This window comes from Falco naumanni, chromosome 1 (assembly GCF_017639655.2).
Source record: "Falco naumanni isolate bFalNau1 chromosome 1, bFalNau1.pat, whole genome shotgun sequence".
Lineage (NCBI taxonomy): Eukaryota > Metazoa > Chordata > Aves > Falconiformes > Falconidae > Falco > Falco naumanni.
The window spans coordinates 103656436-103680133 of record NC_054054.1 but is presented as its reverse complement, the minus strand read 5'-3'; the positions used below and the strand labels follow the sequence as shown (position 1 = coordinate 103680133).

At 56.2% G+C, this 23698-nt stretch overlaps 1 protein-coding gene across 8 annotated transcripts in view; it reads left to right on the top strand.

Moving 5' to 3' along the window:
• GTF2IRD1 (GTF2I repeat domain containing 1) overlaps window positions 1-23698 on the top strand; it is a 67701-nt gene that overhangs the window by 732 nt on the left and 43271 nt on the right. For all 8 annotated transcript variants that reach the window (XR_005830717.1, XR_005830718.1, XM_040613480.1 and 5 more), the window contains exon 2: window positions 21560-21688. Coding sequence is in view for 6 of the 8 variants with exons in the window: in XM_040613480.1 (XP_040469414.1) it covers window positions 21566-21688 (123 nt within the window). In the remaining 2 variants the exon portion in view is untranslated. The remainder of the gene's footprint in view (window positions 1-21559; window positions 21689-23698) is intronic.

The following is a 23698-nucleotide window of genomic DNA, read 5'->3' as shown; positions in this document are numbered from 1 at the left end:
GGGAATGCTGGGGGTGATGCTGGGGCTTGGGGTTGCTGGGGTCCAGCAGGGCTGGGGGGGATGCCAAGAGGCAATAAGGCTGGGGGGGGGCATTAGGGGTTGGGGGTGCCAGCGCTGCAGGGGTGCTTGGGGCGGTAAGGCAGGGGGCTGGGGGGGGCGATGGTGCCGGGGCGGTGGGGCAGGGGATGCCGGGCTGGCCTTCGGTGCCCACCACCCCAACGATGTCCCATGTCCCTAAGGCAGCCCCAGGGCTACCACTTGCCCCAGCTGCGCCCGGCGGTGCCGAACAGGGGGGAAGCGGCAAGTGGGGTGCCGGGGCTCGCCGCCGCCGGCACGGGGAGCGGCAGCAGCGCGGCTGGAAATAGAAACAGGGTTGAGCTGACGAAGCGCTGGGGGCTTCGGCTGGGCTGGCCACCCGGCCTCGCACGGTGGCCCACGGGCTGGAGCGACAGGCGTCCTCTGTGGCCCCCCGGGGCCGGCGGGGGCGAGCCGGGGGCTCTGGGTGCGTGGGGGTAGTCGTGATGGGGAGAAAGTTGCTCCCTGGGGAGCCGGTGCCCTTGTCCTTCCAGCGCGTGGGGCTGGCGGCAGGTTTAGCGGGGCTATCCGTCCATCGGGGCGATGCTGTTAATGCGCCTTGCGCCGGGGCGAGCCTCGGAGCCGTGCAGGTAACGCTGGGGGCTTGCGGCGAGAGCGCTTCGGGAGGTGGGGGTGCCGCCGAGCATCACTGCAGAGCCACGGGGCTGGGTGTCGCGGGTGCTTGGGGGTCCGTGGCTCGGCCTCCTGCTGCATCGTTGCCCGTTGGCGTGCAGGCTCCGGACGCTGGAACCGGCTGGGGACAGTGGCACGGAGCCTCGTGTGACGGGAGCCCCCTGCTTTGGGGTGTCTGCTCCTGCTGGAGGAGCTGCTGGGGATTAATCCTGCACATGAGCGCCGTTAATTCCACAAGATCCCGGGTCTCCGGTCCCCGCCAGCGCAGGCAGCCCCGCTGTACCGGCTGTCACCCGTCCGAGCCCGCGGAATTCCCTGCTCCGGGGGAACGGCCGCAGCACCCGCTCGGAGATGAGAAAGCGGTGCAGCAGCTGCCGGCGGCAGACCCGACCCTGCTGGTGGCCAAGGGGCTGGGGGGCTAAAGGCCGTGGTTCGGTGCCTCTGCCTTGGCCCGTGGCCCCCCCAGAGCAGCGAGCCCTGGGCCGGTGGCGAGCAGCCGGCCGGGTGCCCGAGCCACCTTTGAGCCGCGGCAGCGTGGTGTGGCTGCCCCTGGTGCCAGGGTGCCAGTGACCACTGGACTGGGTGTCCTGCTGTGCCACAGGGCTGCCCTGCCCCGCTGCTATCCGGGCTGGCGTTGCCCCCCAAGGCCGCGTTTTTGGGGTGATCCCTGCCCGGGATGTGTGGCCGCTGGTGCGGGCAGGGCAGGGGTCGGGCGGCTGCGCTGGCGGGGTGCTTGCAGGAGCTGGGGGTGATGGAGGGGGACGGGCGCTGGTGGCCATCATGGCCTCCCTCTGCTGTCCCTCCCGGCAGGGCTGTCACGGCTGGGCAGGGGAGCTGCTGGTGCTGCCCTGGGTCGCTGCTCGTTCAGGTTTGCTAATGAGAAGCCAAGAGTAAGAGGGAAGGAACCTGCTCAGGGATGTATTTAGGAACCTGCTCAGGGATGTATTTAGGAACCTGCCCTACCAGCCCGGGTGAGAGACGTGGTGCCCTCGTGGCAGCCCAGCATGGTGCCGGTAGGTGTCCGGTGGGACCTTGCGTGGGGCAGGAGGTGACCAGGAGGGTGGACTTTGGGGCCAGCACAGAGGACAGTTCTGGCTGTCCCACTTGATGTGTATCACGTATGACTTGAGCGATGTTCTGCTTAAAGGAAGGAGAAAAAAACCCCAAACCCCAAAATCCCAGACCAAAACAAGCGACCTCTCGCCGCTGGAGCTGATGGGGGATTCCCATCTTCTGCTCCTGCAGGAAATAGCTCAGATTTTTTTCGGCAATTATCAATGCCCCGTACTTCCTTTGGGAATTTCTGCACCCCGGCAGCCAGGCTGGAGGAATGTGGAGGAACTCCGGTCACCGGCCAGGCTCGTCCCCAGCCGGTGGCCCACTGCGGGGCTGACCCCTGGGGTGGGCGCAGGGCTTGGTGGTGGCCGTCGTCGGCTTGGGCAGCAGTGCCTTGCCCTGCCCGGTGGCCAGCGGGCATGATTGCTCCTTGTGCTGCCGGCATCCCTTTGCAGATGCCTGTGGTGGGTGGATGTGGTGGTGGATCCTCATGGCAGTGGAGGTGTGGATGGGGACTGCTGCTCCCAGGATGGCTGTGCTTGGGTGTAAGTGGTAGGTGATGGTTTGGGGCAAGGGGCTGTGCTGGTGCCCGTGCTCTGCTGCCCCTCCAGCCATGTCTGCCCGTGTTGCACCTTCTTGGCAATGTCCAACCTCCTCTGGGGCTTTGTGGGGAGCAGAGGCAGATGCTGAAGGCACCTGGGGTGGGTTTGCCACCACCAGAAGCCTTCCCCTCTCAAGGACAGGGAGAAGGAGAGGAAAGAACCTACTGGGAGCCCCTTCTCAGGATGGAGATATCCATCCAGGAGCTAAAAATGTGTTTATTGATTCATTTATTGGGAAGAGCCCAGCTGGAAGCTGTCGGGAAGGGCTTCTGGTGTCCATCTGGATGCTGGTCTGAGCAGTGGGGCTGGGGGTGGAGAGCAGCCCTGGCCGCGGGTTTGCCAGGGAGGTGGCAGGTACGTGCAAACAGGAGCAAGGTTTCCCATGACTGCTCTGCCCTGTTGCAGCCTGGCCCTTCACAGAACGTGTTTTATTCACATCTCTTGAGGCCTTTTAGGAAAAATTTCTTCCACAAAAGAGCGGTTGGGCACTGGAACAGACTGCCCGGGGAGGTGGTGGACTCACCGTCCAGGAGGTGTTTAAAGGATGTGTAGGTGCAGTGCTTAGGGATATGGTGGGCTTCCAGTGCTGGGTTAACGGTGGGACTCGATGATCTCAAAGGTCTTTTCCAACTTAAATGATTCTATGATTGTCTTTGAAAAGAGGTGAGGAGCCTTCAGCCTGGTCAGAAGCGGTGGGAGGCTCCGGTCTGCGTGGTGGCCAGGCTCCAGGTGGTCTTTGGGGGTTTTCACTCACCGGTTCGATGCTTCGTTTCTTAGGGCAGCCCCGGTGGCTGAATTTGCTTCAAGCCCAAGAGAAAAATGTCAAGTGAGCCCGGGTAGGTGCTCATCCCTGCCACATGCTGCTCCTGTGGTGGTGGGGGAGCGATGCGCTGGGGTGGGGGCTGCAGCTGGAGAAATCCCCCAAAGCAGCTGGGGCATGGCTGTTGTGGGAATATCCCCGCGTCTCATCCTGTTTCGGGAGCTGCTGCCAAACGCTGCCTCACGAACGCTTTGGCAGGGATTTCTGAGGGACTTACCTGTGGGAAAGGAAGCTTTGCTGCTGCCCTAGGTAGGATGCTGCGAAGAAAAGCACTCGGCACACGAAGCCCCTCCTGGAGAGCAGTTGTACTGAGGTGGGATTTACATTCCTGCAGGCAAACAGCTTCTGTTTGAGTTTTCTGGCTTCACGTTTCCTTGACTCTGCTCCGTGCTGGCCTGGCTGGTTCAAGAAGAGAATCAACCTCAGCGGGACGAGCAGGGACTGGTGAGGAGCACAGCTCTGCTGCTGTGTGTCCACGTGGATGTCACTGTCCTTTACCAGGGCTTCCCCCCTCAGAGCTGATCTCCACCTCTCACCTGAGGGATGAAGTGTCTGTCTTCGTTTCCTTTAAATGTGCAACATCAAAAGGAGCAGGCGCCGGCGGGGAGGTCGGTGTGGACCCAGGAGGGCTCCTGGAAATGTGTCATCCAGCGCCCGCCTGCCTGTCTGGGTCCTCTGCCCCAGGAGATGGAAGGGGACAAACCCAGATGTCCCCTGCCTGTGGGTGACATCCCCGATGTGGCGTGCTGCACCGCTGAGCCATCCAAGTGGGTGCAGGCGGGTGGGCGCACAGGCTCGTGGTGGGCACTATGGACCTGCTGCTGATCTGCTCCTGGAGCACCTTGGGCAGAGGGAAACCTGGGAGCTCGGGGGGCGCTTTGGGGCATAGATCCCTCAGGAGATGGCCAGGAGGAACACTGGTGGGAGGAATGTTTTGTCATCTTTTTTATTTTTTGAAGCATTTCTCGCGCTTTTTGGTGGTGTCTGCTGGTTGCTGCCAGGGCTTGTGTGTCCTGCTTAGCTGGGATGCTCCTGGAGGAGAAACCTCCCCCTGGAATGGGTGGATGGAGGTCAGAGGGATTTGTGTGCTTCCGAGAGAAACGTGTGGTGCCCAGGCCCTGATAACCAGCAGCTTTATGGGGTGGTTTGAAGCGGGGCTGGAAAGTCACTTTACATGGGAAGAAGTGTTTGGTGAAGAGGTAGGAGCTAAGCCCCGTCCCTGGCCAAGGGAGGGGGTGGATGTGTTAAGGAGCCCTTGGCTTCCTTCTCCCTTGCTAAAAAAAAAAGAAAAAAAAACCAGCCCAGAAAGCTTTCCCTCTAACTCTTGGTTAGAAGGACATTAGGGCAGTCAGCCTGGCTTAGAGAAAACTCGTGGTGAGCAGAGCAGGAGTGCTCCAGAGCAAGGTAACACCCGGGAAATGAAGCCATCACAGTAGGTGAAGATCTCCTGGGGCTTATCCTGTGGCCGTGAGAGAAGATGCTTTGCCCACCTTCAAAGGGTGGCACGCAGGGATGAGCGTGTCCCTGTGCCCGGGTCGTGGCAGAGCTCACAACTTGCCTGGACCTGCGGCTGCGTGGACGTGCCTCCTGCCTGGGAAATGGCCCGCGTGAGGTGACCTTGCCCTGGGACACTGGCCACCGGCCACCGTGTTGCTCATCTGCTGCTGGAGCTCCAGCCCGGTGGCACCCAAGGGTTGGCCCTGGGTGGTGGGGCTGGCTCCGACCACGGTGCCGGGGATGGAGGTGGCTCCCTGGAGGCGGGCAGAGCCCCCTCCACTGGCACGCACAGATGAAAGAGGCAGACCCAGCCCTGCTTCTAATTAGTGGCAATCCTCATGCCTGAAATTAAGCTCAGCCACTTTGTAAGGGCTTGGCACTGGGGAGCACGCGTGGCATGGCACATGGGTGACAGCAGCAGGGAGCAGTGCCGGTAAGGCTGGCGCTGCCCTCGCCTACCAGCAGCCACCGGGGAGAGCCTCTGGGATACCCAAATTTTGGGATGAGGCTTGAGATGAGCTGTGGGGCTGCTGGTCCGTACCCTGCTGCGGGACGGAGACCCCAGAGGGGCGCATGTGGCAAGGGGCAGGTTTTCCCTGGATGGATGCTGCTGCTCGGAGCTTCTCAAAATAAAAAAAAAAAACTAAAACCATCGTAAAGGATGGTTTGCATTCGGGGCTGAACTGGCGCCAAGCCCCGCGGGATGGGGGTTGTGGCATGTCCCCCCCAGCCCTGGCAGGATGGTGCTGTGCCCACTGCGGTCGGGCTTTGGGACCTATTTGAGGCTTCCATCAAAGTCACCCTCCTCCCTATCGGGTCAGCTTTCTGCTTCTTTCCTTGCAGGGTAGGTGACGGGGATGGAAAAACCTGTAGGAAAGGCAGGATTATGTCTCCCTAATTAGTAGGGGCCTGATTACCATTTCTACCCAGAGATCTGGCAATGATTAAATATGTGGGAATTATCTTTATTATTTGTGTTGCATTAGTATTTAGGAGGCTAGGAACCCACCGGCTGTGCCAGCAACCAGCGGTAGCCCTCGGCTGGAGGAGCGGCGTCGCTGGCACGCGTGCTGCCTGTCCTGGCTGGCGCTGGGGGTCTGAGCCCCGCGCACCCGTGGCAGCACCCAAATTGCTCTTGCAGCTCTGCTCCCGGGACCTTAGAAGGATGTAAAGCATTGAATTGTGCATCTGTTTTTGTTGCATACAAGTCACATGTGGTTTAGCGTGTGTGTGGGGGGGGAAACCGGTGTATTAACGTGACCTCTGAGATCGTGATTTATATATAGATTTAAAATGTAGATATTTATTTTTTTTTGGCACCTGCGTTGTCGAAGCCCAGGAGTTGGCCGCCGCCTTTAGATGCTCTGGCTTTATTGTTGGAGGGCTACAATAAAGCAATCTCGTTAGGTAAATATAACGATGTTACGATCCACCATCTGCTAAAGTGCTGCTGCGCGGCGCTGGCAGGGCAGTGGGAGCTGCTGCCACTCCGCTTCTTCCCTGCTCCTTCTCACCGGTGGCCGCCGTGGGTCTTGTGTGTCCTAGGAGAAACACGAGGGGTTGGTATGGATGGAGAAAGGGCTTTTTCCTATGGTTTCCTCTCTTTTAACCGGACAGGGGATGAGCCGTTGAACCCTTCCAGCTGGTGAGGAGCGATTCCCATCAGAGCACGGTGCGGCTGTTGTGATGGTGTCGGCAGGTCCCTCCAAAACTGGGTCACCACTTTGCTGAGCTGTGGAGACCCCAACGCGTGGGGATGCTCTGGTCTGCAAGGACACCCCAAGAAGCTCCCGGGTCCTGGGGTCCCACAACATCATCCTTGCTCCCATCCGAGCAGTGTGGGGTACCCCCGTCCTGCTGGCAGCAGGGACGCCCCCCACCCCCCCCCACCCCCCACCCCCCCCTCGCCATTAGAAACCCTTTTGCAATCGGCAGGAAGGATTGCGCTCAGTTGGCAAAATATGTGAGGAACTCTGCTTGTTTAAAGTGCCTTTGGGGTTTTGGGCCTTAAATAAACATCCTGGTTGGGGTTTGGGTTGGAGGTTTTCATCCTGGGAAAGGCAGGCGGGGGGAAGGGAGCTGTGCCGGTGCCCCAAGTCTGCGTGCGCCTTCTGACAAGGTTATAAATTAGCTTCATTAGAGGAGGATCACTGAAAATAAATTGCTCCGCACCCTTTAAGGGCATTGCTGGGCTGTAATTTCATCTCAGCTTTCTGGGGAAAAATGCCTAGAAACCCTTGAAGTGAAATTACAGCATCGTACCCCGGATTAGAGCTTGGTATTTTTGTCCCCCCCGTCCCCCCGCAAAATGCAGACATCCCCAGATGAAGCTTGGCAGGGGTTGGCGGCAGGTTTCTGGCACATGCCAGGCGATGCCCGGTGGGAGAGCAGCGTGCCGGCCGTCAGATCCCTGGTGGAACGGCACGGTTCAGCCCGAGTGGCCCATGTGCTGTTCCTGCAGATCTGTGGCGGGAGTGGGCAGCCAGCGACCTTTAACAGGACATTAAACATTTATGAAACCCGTTAGAATTAGTGTCAGGTTGTATTTATTTATCTTACTTAAAAAGAGAGAGGAGAAAAAAAGATGAGCGTGACCTGAGTCCCGTGAGCTGAGCACCCTGGTGCTGTGCCCGCCCAGCCCTCCCTGTGCAAGCTCCCGGAGCAAAGGGCTGGCTCCAGGATGGATCCAGCACCCACCTGTGCCCTTCCCGCTGCTCCTTGCTGGATCCCACTGCAGGGAAGAGCAGGTGGCGGCGGTGCATCCCAGCATCCAATCCCATCCCCATCCTGCGCCCTTCAAATACTTTTTGTTTGAGTGGGCTAATTATTTTTTCCCCCCACTTGCCCAAAGGTTTATTCTTTTCCAGGGGGTGGGAGAGCATGAGATTAGCCCCACATCTCCTGCGTCATCTCCCCACAGCCACCTGCCGGCTTTCCCCGCACCGTCCCTCTGAGGATTACGCACTCTCTTGAAAACCTCTTTGTTTCCCCATGCTTGCTGTTGTAATTTATGTACGATGCCGTCGCTTGTTGAAAAACAAGGTCTTTATCTCCGTGGGAATTACACCTGCAGAAATCCAGCCCTGTCGTTGCCTGCACATGAGGCTCTCCATGATAAAAGCTGGCTCCGGCACTGCTGCAGCGATGCAAAAGTTTCCTCTACTTTAGCTGCCGGCAAGGGTGATGCTTGTGTCCCCTGCGCACCTCGGAGCGCACAAATCCCCTCATCTTTAAATACTCTCTCAAAGCAGGCTGCTTGGGTTGTGGTTTCATCGCTGAGAAATTTTCTTCCCCCTGAGTTCTTTCTTTCTCCCCTAGCATCATAGGTATCGTTGCTTTTTTTTTTTTTTTTTTTTTTGGCTTCTGGTTATTTTATTTTATTTATGTAAGATGCGTATTTCCATGCTCACTGACCTTCCGGCATGCTGTGGACCTGATGCGGTGATGCCGATGGATGGAGTGGAGCGTGCGTCTCACGGGGCCAAGGGTGCCTGTGGGTGGCTGGCAGCCGCGCTTCTGGAAAGGGCTATTTTTAACAGCTGGGCTTGCGCTGGGTTGCCATTTGTGTGGCAGAGCACGTAGACATCCTTTATTATTTTCAACCTGGTAATTAAAAATAATGTGGAGTTGTCGCCGCTGTGGTGGCCCCTGCTGAGGATGCTCTGGGATGCCGGCTTTCCCACGTTACGGGTGGGCTTTGCTCCCTCCAATTGCTGTCCCAGTTGGGGCAGGGATGGCGATGCCAGTCGGCAGCCAGAGCCAGCCCCTCGGAGGTGCAAGTCTGGGAGAGCAGGAAGGGAAATGGCTCTGGTCGGGGCTGCGAGCGAGGGGAGCCGCGGGAGGCTGGCAAACAGCCTGCTGGCCCCTGTGCCCCTTCCCTGCGCCTCCGCACCCCCCAAAAGCAAAACGGGTGCACGTCGGCATCGCCTGGGTGGGAGCCAGGATGTGGTGCTGGGGTGCCCTTCCTCTTTCTCAGCCCCATGACTCTTTTCTTGTGGTCAGATGAGGCTCAGGGGGTGCTGGGTTGGGTCTGCACCCCCCTGCATGCTTCCCCACCTCAAAACCATCAGTGATGCCTATAGAAAACCTTAGAGCAAATGCCGTTCCTCTTAAACCCATGTGCTGTGGGTGTGCCGAGGGTTTCTGTCCTTTCCACCCCCCTCCTTCACTAACCCACTTTTCACCGGCGATGCTACGGAAGGCGTTCAAGCCCAGAACCTTCCTTCTCAGTATTGATTTTGCTTTCTGCTTGAGTCTCTCTTTATTGCCCTTGGTATTCTGAGTGGCTGGAAGGATGCTGGGGAGAGCCAGGCTGCCTCTTCGGGGTGTTTCGTGTCCCCGGCAGCGAGGTGATGGGCACAGGGGCTGGGGGAGGATGGAGCGGTACCCCTCCTTGGAGGTGCTGGTGCGCTGGGGGTCACAGATTCGGGCTGCGAGGTTCACTGTGTGAAGATGCTGGAGAGATGAGAGATCACACTTAGCACCCAGGGAAAGCCTCTTGTAGGGTGGCTGGGGTGGTTTCTCCTCCGGGATCACTGGCCTTGGGCAGAGATTAAGGTGCTTCCTCCCATCTTGGGGGGAAACCAGCATTTTGCTTTTAATTAGATTTTTGGGCTCCATCCGAGCCAGCAGCTTCACAGAGGATGAGGCACGGTGGCGGAGTGGCTGAAATACAGCTGCCTATTTAAATATTTACTTGCCCACTAGAAAGTAGCTCCGTCTTTACGCGCTCTGTGGCTGCGCATGGCGCAGAGCCGTGCCGAGAGCACGCTGGCTCCCCCGGGCTCAGCACCCTTGCTGCGGGGCAGTGGGTGCCCCTTGCCTGATTGCTTGCCACCTATTTAAGGGGAACCGATTAAGAAATGAATTCACAATCTCAGGCTCCGTGGGTCCCGATGCGAACGCTTTGATTGCCGTGGAGCGGGAGTGGATGTGGGTGAGCACACTGCTTCCCGTCCTTCTGGCTGAAGCAAGAGGTAATTCGGGGGCTTTTGGTGTTGGGGTGATTTGATGTTTGAAAATTCACATTTTTATATCGGTTTCTACAGGTTTCGTGGTGTGTGAGGTTGTGCGGGTCTCGGCAGGGTCTGGGGCATGGGTCTGTGCTTGGCAGCATCCTGAACCGGGGTGATGGGTAGATGGTGGTAACCCGAGCTGTTCCCCAGCGCTGCAGCCCCTCGTTTCCCATCTCATAAGTGTCCACATTGGAGGGTTTCTGTTTTTCAACTCGACAAGCCCAAGTGCAAAAAATAAGCTGTGAGCCAAAAACTAAACTGTGTGCCCTCTGCCTTCCCCGTGACAAGGTGCTCAGCCCCCAAAATCTCTTTTTTGGGGGGGCCAGTCCCCACCCCTGGTGTCACCTCTCCTGGCAGCATCACCATCTCAGAGCCACACCGGCACTGGGCCGCCTCTGACACCCAAACCACAACGCACATGTATTTATTTTCTGTTATTTATGGGGTGTCTGAGCCAAGCTCTTGTTTTCCCCAGTGGCGGGGAACCGGGGTGCCTTCCAGCTGCCTCAGCACCCCCTGAACCTGCCCCAGGCACCCCGAGAGGCGCTGGGTGCTGGGCGTTGGGTGCTGATTTCCCTGCCCTCACACCCAAAGCAGGTTCCGAATCTGGGACGCCGCTTCTCTGGGCGCTTCGTCGGGCGCCGGAGCTGCCGATTAAGGGAAATGTGCCACGAGGCAGGTTTGCTTTGCAGGATTAAAAGCAAATAAATATTTATGTGCTATGCAAAGCGGGCCTGATAAGATATGCGTATCATTGGGAATTTGAAGCGGTTTTGGTTTGGGCCCAAGATGAAGGGGGTGTGCGTGTCGGTGCGTTACGTGGGTTTAAAGGGATGGGTTTTTTTCTCTTGCTGCACAGAAATAAAAATAGAGAGGGAAAAAACAAGGGGGTTCTGCTTCTCAGGCTGCTCCTGTCTTGGGTTTCACCGTCTCTCTGCATCCTGGTGTCTTTAACTGCAGGGATGGAGAAGAGCCAGGGAGAGAGGGCAGCGCAGGCAGCATTTCGTATGCAAATATAATGCTGGCCCCGTTCCTAATATTCGCTGTGTTTACACGTAAATGCAAACAACTGTTGACTTAGTTTCAACAGATAATGTGTTTCATAACACAATGGAAATGAGAATTAAGCCGGAATTTAGCAGGGGGGAACATGTGTTTCTGCGAGACCTCAGGCTGCGCCGGGTTCGTGCCCGTGTGCTGTGTCGTGGTCGTGGCAGTGCCAGCACCGTGGGGGCTCGGGGCTGGGGCTCAGCACCCCTGGGGGCCCCTTCTTGCTGGTGTTGGGGTACCCCTCTGCTGGCTGATTTCCCTTGCTAGGCTGCCCCGGTGTGGGGATGGCTGGTCGGCTGGGGGTCGGTGAGCTGAACTGGCCCACTGTCAAGGCGGGCGGCGTCCCCCCAAAGTTGTGGGAGCTGGGGCTGGTCACAGGCCAGCTCTCCCCTGTGCAAGAAGGGGCTTGTGTGCTTCGGGGGGTCGAGGCATCAGGGGAAGGGGAATGCTGGCCCAGGCCACTATGCTGGGGCCCGAGCACCGGCACAGCCCGGGAGGGAGGAGGTGGCAGCGGCCAGGTCACCTTGTCCTGGCGTAACCCTGAGCAGCAGCGTGTGGGAGAGGGCCTGGCTGTAGTTTAGGGCCAGATCCTGGCCAGCCCGGGGCAGTCCTTGCAGGGCTCCCCAGGGCAGCCTTTGAGTCATGGCTCCAATCACTGGCTATCAGAGCCGCTCCCGCCGCCTCTGCCCCACGCCTGCTGCCTCCCCACCCCACCACATCCCAAATCCCACCACCTGGGCAAGGCGGGACCCAGCACCACCACGAACCCCCCGGGATGCTGCATCGCCCTTCCCAGGTGAAGGCACTGATGCACGTGGGCAGCTCCCACAGCCCCAAGGGGCACAGGCGTCGCCAGGGAATTGGCAGTTTGGCACCCATGGGTGTGTAATCACCGTCTCTGGGTGTGGGTTTGTCCCCATCCGTCTGTCTGCCTGTCCCCTCCTTGCTGGGTGGCTGCCACCCAGCGCAGCAGAGTTTGCTTGCTGTGCTCAGGGCACTGTGTTCAAAAATGCTGAGCCCCCGTGAACGTGGCGGGGGAAAATCGTACGGTGCGCACCCAAGCTGTATTAGACACCAGCGAATCTCCCCATGAGAGCTGCAGGGATGGTGACACCGGTGGGGACATGTTGGAGGTGCATGACTCTACCAGCCCCTGGGCCGCCCCCAGCCACCGGGATGCTGCTCTTGGGATGCAGGAGCAGCACAGCAGGACCTGGCGCTGCAGCCATCGTGATGCTGGTTGTGATGCCAGGGTCCAGGGAAGCCAGAGTGTTCGTGGCCGGACCCGGTGGCTCCCGGCGCATCATCTCCCAGTGGAGGGTGATGCCTGTGCCTGAGCTGGGTGGGGGCCATGCGGCACCTGCGGCTGTTTGTGTCTGGCAGCCGGCGGTGATGCCGATCCCTGATAGTGCCGCAGTAATGGCGGGGTTTGCTGGGGTTTGCATGAGAAACAGCCGGTTTCGGGGCTGGTGCCATGGCCAGAGGCTGCCCAGGAAGGAAATAGGGATCCAGGCTGGCTGGGGCAGCAGCTGCCGGCAGCCTCCCCCTTCCAGGTGGCACTGCTGGCTCCCTTGGAGGGTCACGCAGGGGTGGCTGTGTGCCCGGCTTCAGCAAAGGCTCCTCCATTGCCGGTGATGAGTCCCCTGCCTGCGTGGGATGCCCGATTCTGGGCAGGCACCAAGGCCATGGGTGACAGGGCACAGCGGCACCGGCTCTCAGCACACGTGCTCCCCGCCACCGGGCTGGGGCAGTGGGTGAGTGCTGGGGCGACCCCGGACCTGCTCTTGCCTTTCCAATCCATCCCATGAAATAAGGGAGAAGGGAGAGGGAAGGAGCGGGGAGCTCAGGGCGCGGGATGCTCCCATCTCCAAGCCTCCTTTCATCCTCTTAGAAAGTAATTTTATTTTTTTTATTGAGCTTATTTATGTGGCGGAGATTATATTCTTATCCAGGCGTGGGATTAGCAAATAGCCCATCCTGAAACACAGGGAATACTTGACACTGAGACACCAATAGCCAGAGAGAAATATTAGGGATAAACTAATGAGATTAGGTAGCAGCTCTCTATCGGGGACCTCCTTGGGCAGAGCAAAAGGCCGGTGCTGAGCAGTGGTGGCCATGGGCTGGAGTCAGGGGTTGGGGGGGATCAGTGCCATCAACGGCACCTTTGTAAAAGAATAAAACCTTGGGGTTGAGTGTTGCAGAGCAAGACGCCAGCATCCGCTTTCATGGTGAGGACCAGGCTGGGCCATCCTCTGCTGAGCCCTTGCAAACTCATGCCTCCCCTGCCTGGGCGCTGCGTCTCTCTCTATTTGCAGTTGGGGGATTTTTCTGCTAGATAATTCAGAATTATCATTATTTGTTACTATTACATGGAGCAGTACGTGGTTAGACAGACACAAGGTGGGCACACCAACTGAGGCGATAGCCGGGACAGAGCATTGGGCACCGTTCAGAGAAAGCAAACCTTGTACTGTGGTGTGGGGCCAGTGCTGGTGCACCTGTGGGCATCGTGAACATGGGATTTTTCCTTAATTTGGAGGGGGGGGGGGGGGGGCGCGAAAGGGAAGGAAAAAAAAAAAGCAAAAAGATGTGTCTGTGTAATATAAAATTCAAGTTAGGCTCTTGGTGACTTCATGGAAAACAACGGGCTTTTTATGTTGGCTCTTGGGGTAGGAGGAGAGCAGGCTAGAATAAAGATTTACAGTGTTTGGGAGATTAAAGGCCCTTGGTACATTGTTCAAATACCACGAGATTAGTTTCCAAGGAGACGGATACCAGTTGCCATAGGCACCGGGGGGCCAGGAATTAGGATTGCGATTTTTTATCCTGATCACGCAACCAGTAGCTGAATGCTGCTAAAACTCGGGCTTTAAATAACCCCAGCGTTAGCTTACAGCGCTGAACCGGAGGCTGGGAACTGTATCTGCCTGCCTTCCCTGCCCCAGCGCCCGTTGGGGTGTGCAGAGCTGGACCCGGGTATCGATGTGGGGGGGTGAGGTGATACAGGCCTGGGGACTGAGCTTGGTGCAACCCCAAGACCTGCCTTGCAAGTTGTCCTGTGGCTTCTGGGCTCGTTTCATCTCATTTTTTCTCTAGGCAAGGGCTTGCCGGCATCTTCTGGTGATAAGCAGCAGTCACGGTGGTGCAGGGGCAGGGGATGTACCGAGGGGCAGAATTAGTCGCCTGCTAATTTTGGCTTCCCCGGCTGCCCGCTTCTGGGAAGTGCAACCCGAGCCCTGGCGCGTGGGATGCCGCTCCGTGCCCTCGCTGCCCGCTGCTTCTTCTAGGAACGGCAAAGCACGGGCTTTGCTCCGATGTGGGAAGGGGTGCTGAGCTCCCCGTCACGGGCCGGGCTTTGGGGCTGGGCATCCCCCTGGGCAGGGAGGCTGAACGCGGGGAGCCACGCAGGCACCCAGGTCCCCATGGCTGGGTGCCTTGACTCACCCGTTGGGCACCGTGAAGTCCATCTCCGGCCTCACTGCCACCAGCCACGGCCACTTTCCGTGCACAGCGCTCACAGCATCCCTCCCCTGCAATGGTGGGAACGCTTGGACTAATGCTTACTTCCCCCCGCCCCCCGCCTTTTTTTTTTTTTTTTTTATTAATTTCTTTAATAAATGAAGAGGCAGTTGCTTGAAGCGAGAGCTTCTGTGCCTGCCTGCCACGAGATTGCGGCGTGGAAACTTGTCTAGAGCTGAAAGCCGTGCTGCTCGAGCTCCGCAGGCAGAGCGATCCCCCCCAGCAGCCGCCGTGACATGAAAGTGTTTATCCTGGGGGAGATGAGATGCAGCTTCTGAAGGGCACTTGATCCCGCTCCGTCTCTCTTTGCACTAGACAGAAGCCCTACTGTAATTTTACTCTATTATATTTGTGTGCCCGCCTAGGCCAGGCTTAAGAAAACCAAGGCGGCAGCAGAATGCAACGCCCTGGTTGGGGGGGGGGAAAGCTAAATTCATGCAGCGGACGCGTCCCCCGCGGGAGCCCCCGGTTTGCTCTTTGCTTCTTTTCTAAGTGGGACTAAACCACAGCGGGCACCAGATTATCTGGTAAAGCAGAGCTGAGGCGGCGATGCCGGTGGATGTTGTGGTGCCGGGGTGTACGTGAGAAGCTTTTCCAGCAGGTGCCCTGGGTTTTGCCGGTAAAATAAAACAGGGGAGGAGGTGTCCGGTGGTGGGAGTGTGTTCTGCCCGGTACTACCTGGCTGGAAGGAGTTGGGGGAAAAATACGGGGAGTCTGAGAGAGCTGGCGAGGTAAGGGCTGCGGGCACAGGGGGTGTGTGGGCACAAGCAGTCGGGTGCCCCGGAGTGTGCCGCAGGCTGTTTGCCTCCCAGCTCTGCTGCTCTCAGGCTTTTGCAAAAAGGTATCAGCTTGAAAAGTAGCATCTCCCCCCCTCCCCCCCCCCCCCAAAAAAAAAATATGGGGGGAGTTTGTGGATGTGGGGAGAGATTTGGCAGTAGTTATGGGGCAGCAGTTGGACCAGATTATGGGGCTGGGGGTGCACCGGCACGCACCTTTGGGGGATGCAGATGTGTCCTCAGCAGACGCTTTTTTGCAGCGGGTGCGTTAGCATTGTGGCACCTGGGGTCCCCCAGAACCCAGAGCCCCCCCACCTGCCCTGGGAGGGCTGTACTGCAGGGGCACCCATGCATGGGGCAGGGATTAGGAATCTAAGGGCTTTTTGGGGTGTTTAGACATTTGAGGGTGTTTCTGGGCATGTTGTGAGTGCCTTGGACCACAGTTATCTGCTGTACCACTGGTATCGGTGCAGAATGTGCAGCTCACCAACCGCCTGCTAACGAAGCATCGCTAATGAAGCAATATACCGCCGCAGTGGGAGTTGTGTGGCTTTGCCCCGCACCAGCTCGGGATGGAAAGGATGCAGCCACAGCGGCCAGAGGCGGGCACTGAGCTGGGTGTGTGGGATTAGGGTTTAGCTGGGGGGCACAGGTAGGCTGAAGCCATGCTGCCGCGAGCATGTTGCCCATGCCGAGCAGAAATCTCCACTGCTGCAGCAAAAACTGCAAGGCCAGTTACTCAGTAAGCGTGGGGCCATGCCACGGTGCTCCCACGCCCGAGACAGCTTCGCTATATTGGCTGGTTCTGCAGATACTGGTGTTGATGGAAGCGAATAGAAAAAAAAATAACCTACAAGATGAAATTCAAGCGTGGTCCCTACCCCTGGCTTTTGCCCCGCTGTGGTTTGTGTGGGTTCCAGGGGTGCTCGCTGGGCACCTCGCTGCTAACAGCCACCTGCTGAAAAAGGGACCTCAAAAGTCTCCATGATGGAGGGGGACAGAGAAATACCTTCCGAGTTGCTGCCCCTGCCTCAGTGGGGAGATAACCCTTAGTGTGGGTCCTGCTCCAAAGCGATGTCCTCAATGGGGACACCAGGGACAGACCCCTTGCTTGCTGTCCCGGCACTAGCAAAGTACATTATTTGTCCCTCTGGCTCATATCAGGATGGCTCCTGATTGATTTTAAAGCATGCTTAATGATAGCCAGGGCTAATTGCTTAAATATCCTCCAGGGCCGGTGTAATTTTTAAAAATCCCCTTTAAATATGCCCTCCTGGAGTAAAAGGCAATTACAAATACAATCACTGTCGTCTCATCGTTACATGTGGGTCATCGTTATGTTCACACGCAGGGGCTGCCCTCCCTCCAGACGGGCTGTGGGTGCCAGTCCTGCTCCCTTGCTTCCCAGGGGACGGAGGCAGCTGAATGTGGTGCCCAGTGTCCCCGTGGCTCATCGAGCATTTCGGGTGGCCCTGGAGCCCAGATACCTCCTTCAAAAGTCTCCCACCCCGACCAGTGCTTTCCCCTGCTCTAACGTACCCCAGGCTGTCCCTCCTCTTCCCGGGGAGGTAAATAGCCCAAAATCCATCTCAAGACCTACCTCTAATATATATATCTATATCATCTATATTCCTTTTTTAACTGTTTTGCTGAAATTGGGGCTGGCTCACTTGGGCTTCCCATGGTCTCACCGGCACTGCTGAAGCAACAGGCACAATTTTCCTGGAAAAAGGAATAAGCAGATAATTTCTAGCCACTCTTGTGTGGAGCTGCAGCCAGGACTGGCACGATGGGCGTTCTTTTGATTCTTTTTCGTCTCCCTCATCTCCCCCTACCCGCGCCACGCTGAACAGTCAAAGCTCATTAATTTAAATTCCTGTTTAGCTCCCTGAACTGGGAGCCAGCCCATGCGGTTGGAGGCTTTATAAACATCCCGGGCGGGCGCACAGGGGGATTTCCGTGGTGGTGATGCTGTAATGTCCGTAGGGCAAGAAAGCAGCAGTGGTAGCATCTCTTCGGGGCTCTCCATGCTGCTCCCCTGTTTTTTTGCCATCAGACCTCGGTCCTGTGGCTGAGCCGGTGTCCTCCAGCTTGTCACCCTTGGATGCAGCTGGTGGTTAAGGCTGAGCTGGAAGATGCGGCTCTTAGCACCCACCTGGCACTTACGGGTTTGGGTCAGGGCACTGGTGGTTGCATGATTTGCCCTGCAGTGGTTTTGAGTGGTCTGGTGTCCTCACCAGCTCCTTGTTACAGGAGATGCTTCATGTGGTGAAAGTTGGCAGGGTTAGATTTATAAGGTGCGGTAGACCTCCAGGAAAAAGCCCAAATGAATTGGTTTAGACCCAGTATTGGTAGAAAAAAATACCCAGTATTGGTAGAAGTCAATGTAACAAGAAACATTTGTAGGATGTCCTTGGTCCCTCCTGGGCATTTGGCTCTTCTCATCTCATGGTGTCTCTCACTGCACTGGGGTAATACATAAAAAAGGGGTTATTGGTTTGGGTTTTTTTCTGATGGCAAGGGTGGCCCAGAGGAGTGATGGGCATGGGGAGAGCCAGCAAGAAGTTTATCTGAGTTTTGTGAGTCCCTGATGAGCACCCAGCTTCCTTTGGGGAACAGGATTTGGGGGGTTTATGCTAAATAAGGCTTTTACGCTCCAAGGTGAAAGCCGTGGGGAGGATGGCAGTGGTGGTCCTTCCCCAGGTTCTGCCGTGGCCGTGTGGAAACTCTAGCTCGGCCTAATAAATAAGATGCTGGTGCTTCTGGTGGTAGTGGGGGGGGTGGAAATCACTGTAAGGCTTGAAAAGATGTGGAAGAAGAAGGGAGATGGAAGGTCTCCCATCCTTAAGTCAATACTGGGAGCTTCCAGCATCTGTCTTTGCCACGAGTCAAGCCCCAGCCTGGCAGGCGATGCTGGAGCCGCACCGTGCTGGCTCACAGTCATCTCCCCTCAATTTCTCCTAATTGAACCTGTTTATAATTTGAGGGCTATAACGAGACAGTTTTCTGCTTAGAAATTTCTTTTGGGGGGGTTGTCATTGGCTTGGTTTTGGTTTCGTTTGTTTCTTTTACTGTTTTGTTTTCTTGAAACGCTTTGGAAATGGTGATGCAGCGTGCAAGACGGGAGGATGTTTATGTTGGGGAGAGATGCTGCCCTGCAGCAGCAGTCAGAGGGATGAAGAGGGGATGCGCCTGCTGCGGGCGCGGGGCTGGGGGGACCGCTGCCATTTCTGCAGGGGTTCAGGAGCCTCCCCACACGCCTGGGTTTGCCTTTGCTGCTGCGCAGGTGATTCACGAGCGAAACTCCCCCAGGGCCAAATTTCTAATCTTTCCCAGGATTATAAAGGGAGGCGAGGAAGGTGTTGTAAGAGCCGAGCAGGCGACGGCATCCTGTGCCGCCTATGGTGCAGCACCCCTGTCCCTGCACTGCTCATCCTATCCCTGCAAGAATCATTCTGGAGAGAGGGGGAAATAATTCAATAATAATAAAATAAAATATAATTTTGTTTCTTATATATAAAAATAAAACCAATCTGCAAACATTGCTTTGGCCCCATGACAGCAGTGTGACAGTCCTTGAGTCACCCTGTGCCCCTAGGAGGTGGGATGGGGCTGGGGCCGGAGCTGAGCCCCCACTGTGGGCTGGGAGGGGGAACTCGTCCCTTGGTGGGTGCCTTGGGGTGGGATTTCAGCAGGATGGGCATGTGGAGTCCTGGGAAGGGAGTGGAATGCTCTGCACCCATCCTACCCACCTCACTCCCTGCTGCCGGCCCTAACTGCTATAAGAATGGTTTACCCCAGTTTTCCTAAAGATTACTTTCCCTTTGATTAGACAAACAACTTCAAGCTGTATGTCTTAATTTGATTTGTATAAGCCTAGCACTTGCCGTGAAGTTTTTTTCATCCCTTTTATTTCCCCCTTTTCTAAATCTGCTGTCACTGCTCTTCGTGACCACAAATGATTAAAAGCTTTACCAGGAATATTGTCCCCTCCATCCCTTAAAGTCCTGCTGTATTACTTGGGTCATATTTTTATTATAATTTTTTTTCTTGTTGAGTGATTCTCCCTTTTTATGAAACCCTCAGCCAGGTGAAAAGGATTACTTTTGTCCCAGTCTCTGCAGAGCAGGGAGTGGGTGAGGGACCCTGTCCCACTTCCCGCTGATGTTATCCTGGGCTTTCCCTTTGGTTCTCCCTCTGGGGCTGGATCCAGCTTGTGGCTTTGCATTTTGCAGCTGAGGGAGGAGCATCTCTTCCCTGTAAGTGCCGCTTGCTTTCCGTGGGAGGCCATGGCCAAGCAGGTTGGTGCAGCTTCAGGTCTCGAAGGGGCCACGACCAGCCCCACCGAGGCCAGGACCAGTTCTCCAAAATGCCACTGGAAAGTGGCAAGAACATCCCTGTCATAACAGTCATATTTGATAATAATTAGGGCACTCCAAAATACGTGTGGGCATCCAAATAAGGCTGTTTTCCAGGCGGGTGCTAGTGGGGGCATTATGATGCACCCTGGACTGGGTCCTTTCCCGATGGCAGCCCCCAGGTGGTGGCTGGTCCCCAGCCCAGGGTTGCAGCTGCCTGGTGTCCTGGGAGCCAGGAAAGCGGTGGCTCAGGACCGGCATTGCCATTGCCGTGCTGCTCCCTGCCAGCTGCGACAAGGCACCGCTTATTAACACGGCATTGATTAAAAGAAGGAATCATGAGTTCCGTGCGCTGGCAGGGCTGTGTGCAGGGAGCTGCTCGGGAGCTTGCATGTGAAGCGGTCCCTTGTCCACCCGTCCATCCGTGCATGCCCAGACCGCGGGACTGGAGCAGGGTGGATCATTTCCTGCGTTGCTGCAATCCTGGTGATGCTGTGGAGGTGCCTGGCAGAGCCCTGTCCCCAGCGTGGGGACGTCAGCGGGGCTGTGCCGGAGGGCGGTAGCACCCAGGCTGCAGGACCATGGGCTCAGTTTCCTGCTTTGTTTGCCAAGCTGGTGCCTGGTTCTGGTTTTATTTCCCCCAAGATCTTGGGGGAGAAGAGCTGTCCATCAGCTTCATTAAGAAAACCCCTGCCCTGAGCATGCTCAGGCACCTGCAGAGATGCTAGAGATGCTGGCGGGGGGGGGTGGGGTGAGGGGGGGTGGGGTGGGGGGTGCTGCTGTTTGGGGCCCAAACCTCCCATTTCCCCCATTTCCCCAGTTGTGTGGAGCAGCACAGCCCTGCTTTGCGTGCAGATTCCTTCTGCTTGGACGCGGGTGCAGACCAGGGCGGGAAGGTGAATTTGGGTTTTTGCTGCTGACTTTTACCCCTCGTTTTCAGCAGGGCTGAGCGGCTGTGGTTATCAACTGAGCCGCAAATCGAGTTATGTGCAGGCAGCTTCATTCATATTCCCTGGCTCCTGCCCGTCTAGCCTTGTTAGAAATTCTCCAGCCTCTTTTATCCGCTTGTGAGCACATGATTTACGATCTGGTTTGAGTGGCTCCTGAGTGTTGCCGGCTAATTTGCCACCCTTTATTCGCAGGATTAAAGCTGGGCAGCAGGACGCTGCCCTACAGGTGGAGGGGCAATAGCTGGGAGGGACTGTGTTGGGTGCCGGGGAGTGATGCTGTATCAGGTGTGGGTGCCCCAGTGTGGGAGTGGGGTGATTTACGCGGGGCAAGCCCCTGCCTCAGTTTCCCCTGCAGTGCCAGCATCGCTGTGTGTCATGGTGAAATGGGCACACCAGGGCGCAGGGACCTGGCGCAGTTCCAGCACGCATTTTTCCCTGTTTTCCCCCGTTTTGCAGTGAAGGATGGAGCTCCTGGGGCTGAGCCCCTCTTGGGTGCAGGGTCCTTGCGCACTGCCCGGTCCTGCTCTCACCAGCACGGTCCCCCAGGCGCTGCGGGTGGGATGATGTGATGGTGGAGCCCCTCCCCACGAGCTGCCTCTCTCCCTTGGGGTGAAGGCAGAGCACCCTGTGGCTTTGGCCCATTTCAGGGAAACCTTTGGCTGCCAGGCTGTCCTTTTGCCCAGGGTATGGGGAGGGAGGCATGGGGACAGCCAGCACGGGGTCTGTGCGGGGACGCATGCATCACCCCCTGCTCTCTGCTGCCTGCAGAGCTCGGCATGCCAGCGCTCCGTGTCTGCTTTAGCATGGCATCCTCCAGCTCGGCACGGCCGCAGCCTGCTCAGCCGGGCTGTCCCACCAGGCAGGCGTCCAGCACGCCCCACGCAGTGGTGGATTCTCCCCAGGGGTGAGACCCGAGGGCAGAGGTGACCTGGCCGCTGCAGGGACACACAGCATTGGCTCTGGGGTTTGCTTATGGCTCAGCAGCGTCTGCAATTAGCTGCCTTTAGCAGAGGAGACGTGGGGAACATGGGGCTCGGGCTGGCCCTGGCCTCTCTCAGTGCCTCAGTTTCCTCTCTGTCTATGCCAGCGTTGCGCCGTAGCCCATGGCACACGCTGGTGACGGGGCTGCACTGGTGATGCTCAGCACTGGCTCTCCATTAGTAACAGGGATGCATATCTAAAAATCTTTTTTTTCCTATTTTCAGGTGAATATGGCCCTGGCAGGAAAGCCTTTAGACGTGACGCTTGGCACCTCCAGAGCTGACCAGTGGAATATGGTTTTTCCCCAGAAAGACGAAATCATCACCAGCTTAGTGTCTGCCTTAGACTCCATGGTAAGGCTCCCGTCCCCCTCCATCCTTTCACCTCCCTGTGATGGGGCTGGCTGGGAGCAGGGCTGAAGCAGGAGCGCTGTCGAGCTCGTCCCGCTCGCCTCCACTGCCAGAAAGCCCAGGGAGTTGCTGGAGCTGGGAAATAAAAATCCTCTTCTGCCCTGACAGCTGTAAGGATCATAAAGTCAGCCCAAGTTAATCTCAGATGTGTATTGTTTTCCCATTAATATTTATGTTGGTATCAACTGAATGTAGGGTGGTTGGTTGGGTTTTTTTCTTGATGTTTTACCAATGTTACCGTGAGCTTTTACACAACAGGAGAACAATGGCTTTTATCTCCGAGAACAAAGAAAATAACTTTCATATCTTTTGACGTAGAATTCCCGGTGGAAACCTTGCCTAAGTCAGCCGTGCTTACATAAACAAGATAACTGTCTGGATTAAGTCTCGTGGACCAGAGCTAATCTTATTTTTAACTGTGAATGTGATCAAGAAGGGAAAGTGGGTGTGTAGTAACAACTGTCTAATGCAATGCGACGTGCTAAATAGCCCTTCCTTTTTAAAGCCAAGTCACATTTAGTATTTTTGTCTTGGATGTGTTGTCTTCTCTGTGCAGGTAGGGGTTTTTTTCACTCCTACTAATTTCCTTCTCTTTGACCATCACCACCCCACTAAGGAGCAGGTTCCCCAGCGCTGACCCACCCCAGGCAGCTTTGGTGATTTATATACATGCCATCCTGTACAGCAAATTGTGTTATCATAGTTTGGCTTCTTAACGAATATACATTATACCGCAGTCCTCATTAGGTGCTTACACCAGGGCCAGGGGGCCAGGCTGCTCCTGAAATTCAGCCTTTATCCCAGCACTTCACCAGCACCAGGCTCTGCACCCACTGAATCCTGGCTGCCTGCGTGTGTGATAAATAAACCACGGCGCCACATGCGTGTCACCAAGCGGGCATAGGGTTTGGATTTGGTCTGCCTCCAGTTCTCACATCCCTTAGATTTTGTGTTTATTTTTTATGTATTGGGCTCTTTGAACAAAATGCTTTCATTTGCTACTGGTTTTTGAAAGGTGCTTTCGTAAAAATATCTATTTTGGGCGATGTGATTCAATACCTCCTTCTCGAAGAAGGTGAGCAGGAGCTAAAATGACCCAGTATAGAGACTGGTTTAAGCCCACACAATTCAAGCTTGCTGAAAATGTGTGCAGGGAGCTGAAGGTAGCTCGAGGGGAGCTGGTCCCTGGGCAGCTGCTGTCCTGCTCTCTCCCTGGCTGCCAGCATCCTTCAGCCCCTCCACAGTGCCAGGGGCAGGCGATGTGTCTAACTGGGACTGGCGATGGGAAACCCCCCCCTTTCACCCATTTAAATCGTGACCTGGGGATAGCATCTTCATAGTGTCAGTGCTATAGCTATGGGAATATGACTCAGGCTGCCAGCACTGCATAACTTTTATAATATAAAAAATAATAATAATAAAAACTCATATACATGTGTATTATGTAGAGCAGGAAGCGCATGTTACATAAAATGGATTAATGGAGGAAGTCTTTTCCATCTCTTTAATGTTTTGCATAACTGTACAAGAAGAATCGTTCAACTAATCCAGACTTTGACCATATTAGTGTTCTGCAGCTGAAATAAGATTCCCGTGCTCCTTATTTCATTAGAGCTGGTGGAAAAATACAAATTGTTGTTGGTTGGTGGGTTTTTTTTTTACAGGAATGTTTTCCTTTAAAGAAATACTATAAAATGTTTACTTTTAGGATAGGAAAAAGTGAAGTGAAATGATGGGTAAATAGTTCTTGTTTTCCAGCAAAGCACAGTGCAGCTGGATGCCCTTCTGGAGCTGTAAAGTTGCTGGGGATGTCATAAACCCCATAAAATTCTGACCCAACCCAGAACATTGCTTTTGATGGGGGAATCTTTTGATGGGAAGCAAAAAATCCCACTGGAAAATGGCAGGGGGGTGCCAAGCAGGGATGCTCCCACAGCCGCTTTGACCTGGTTG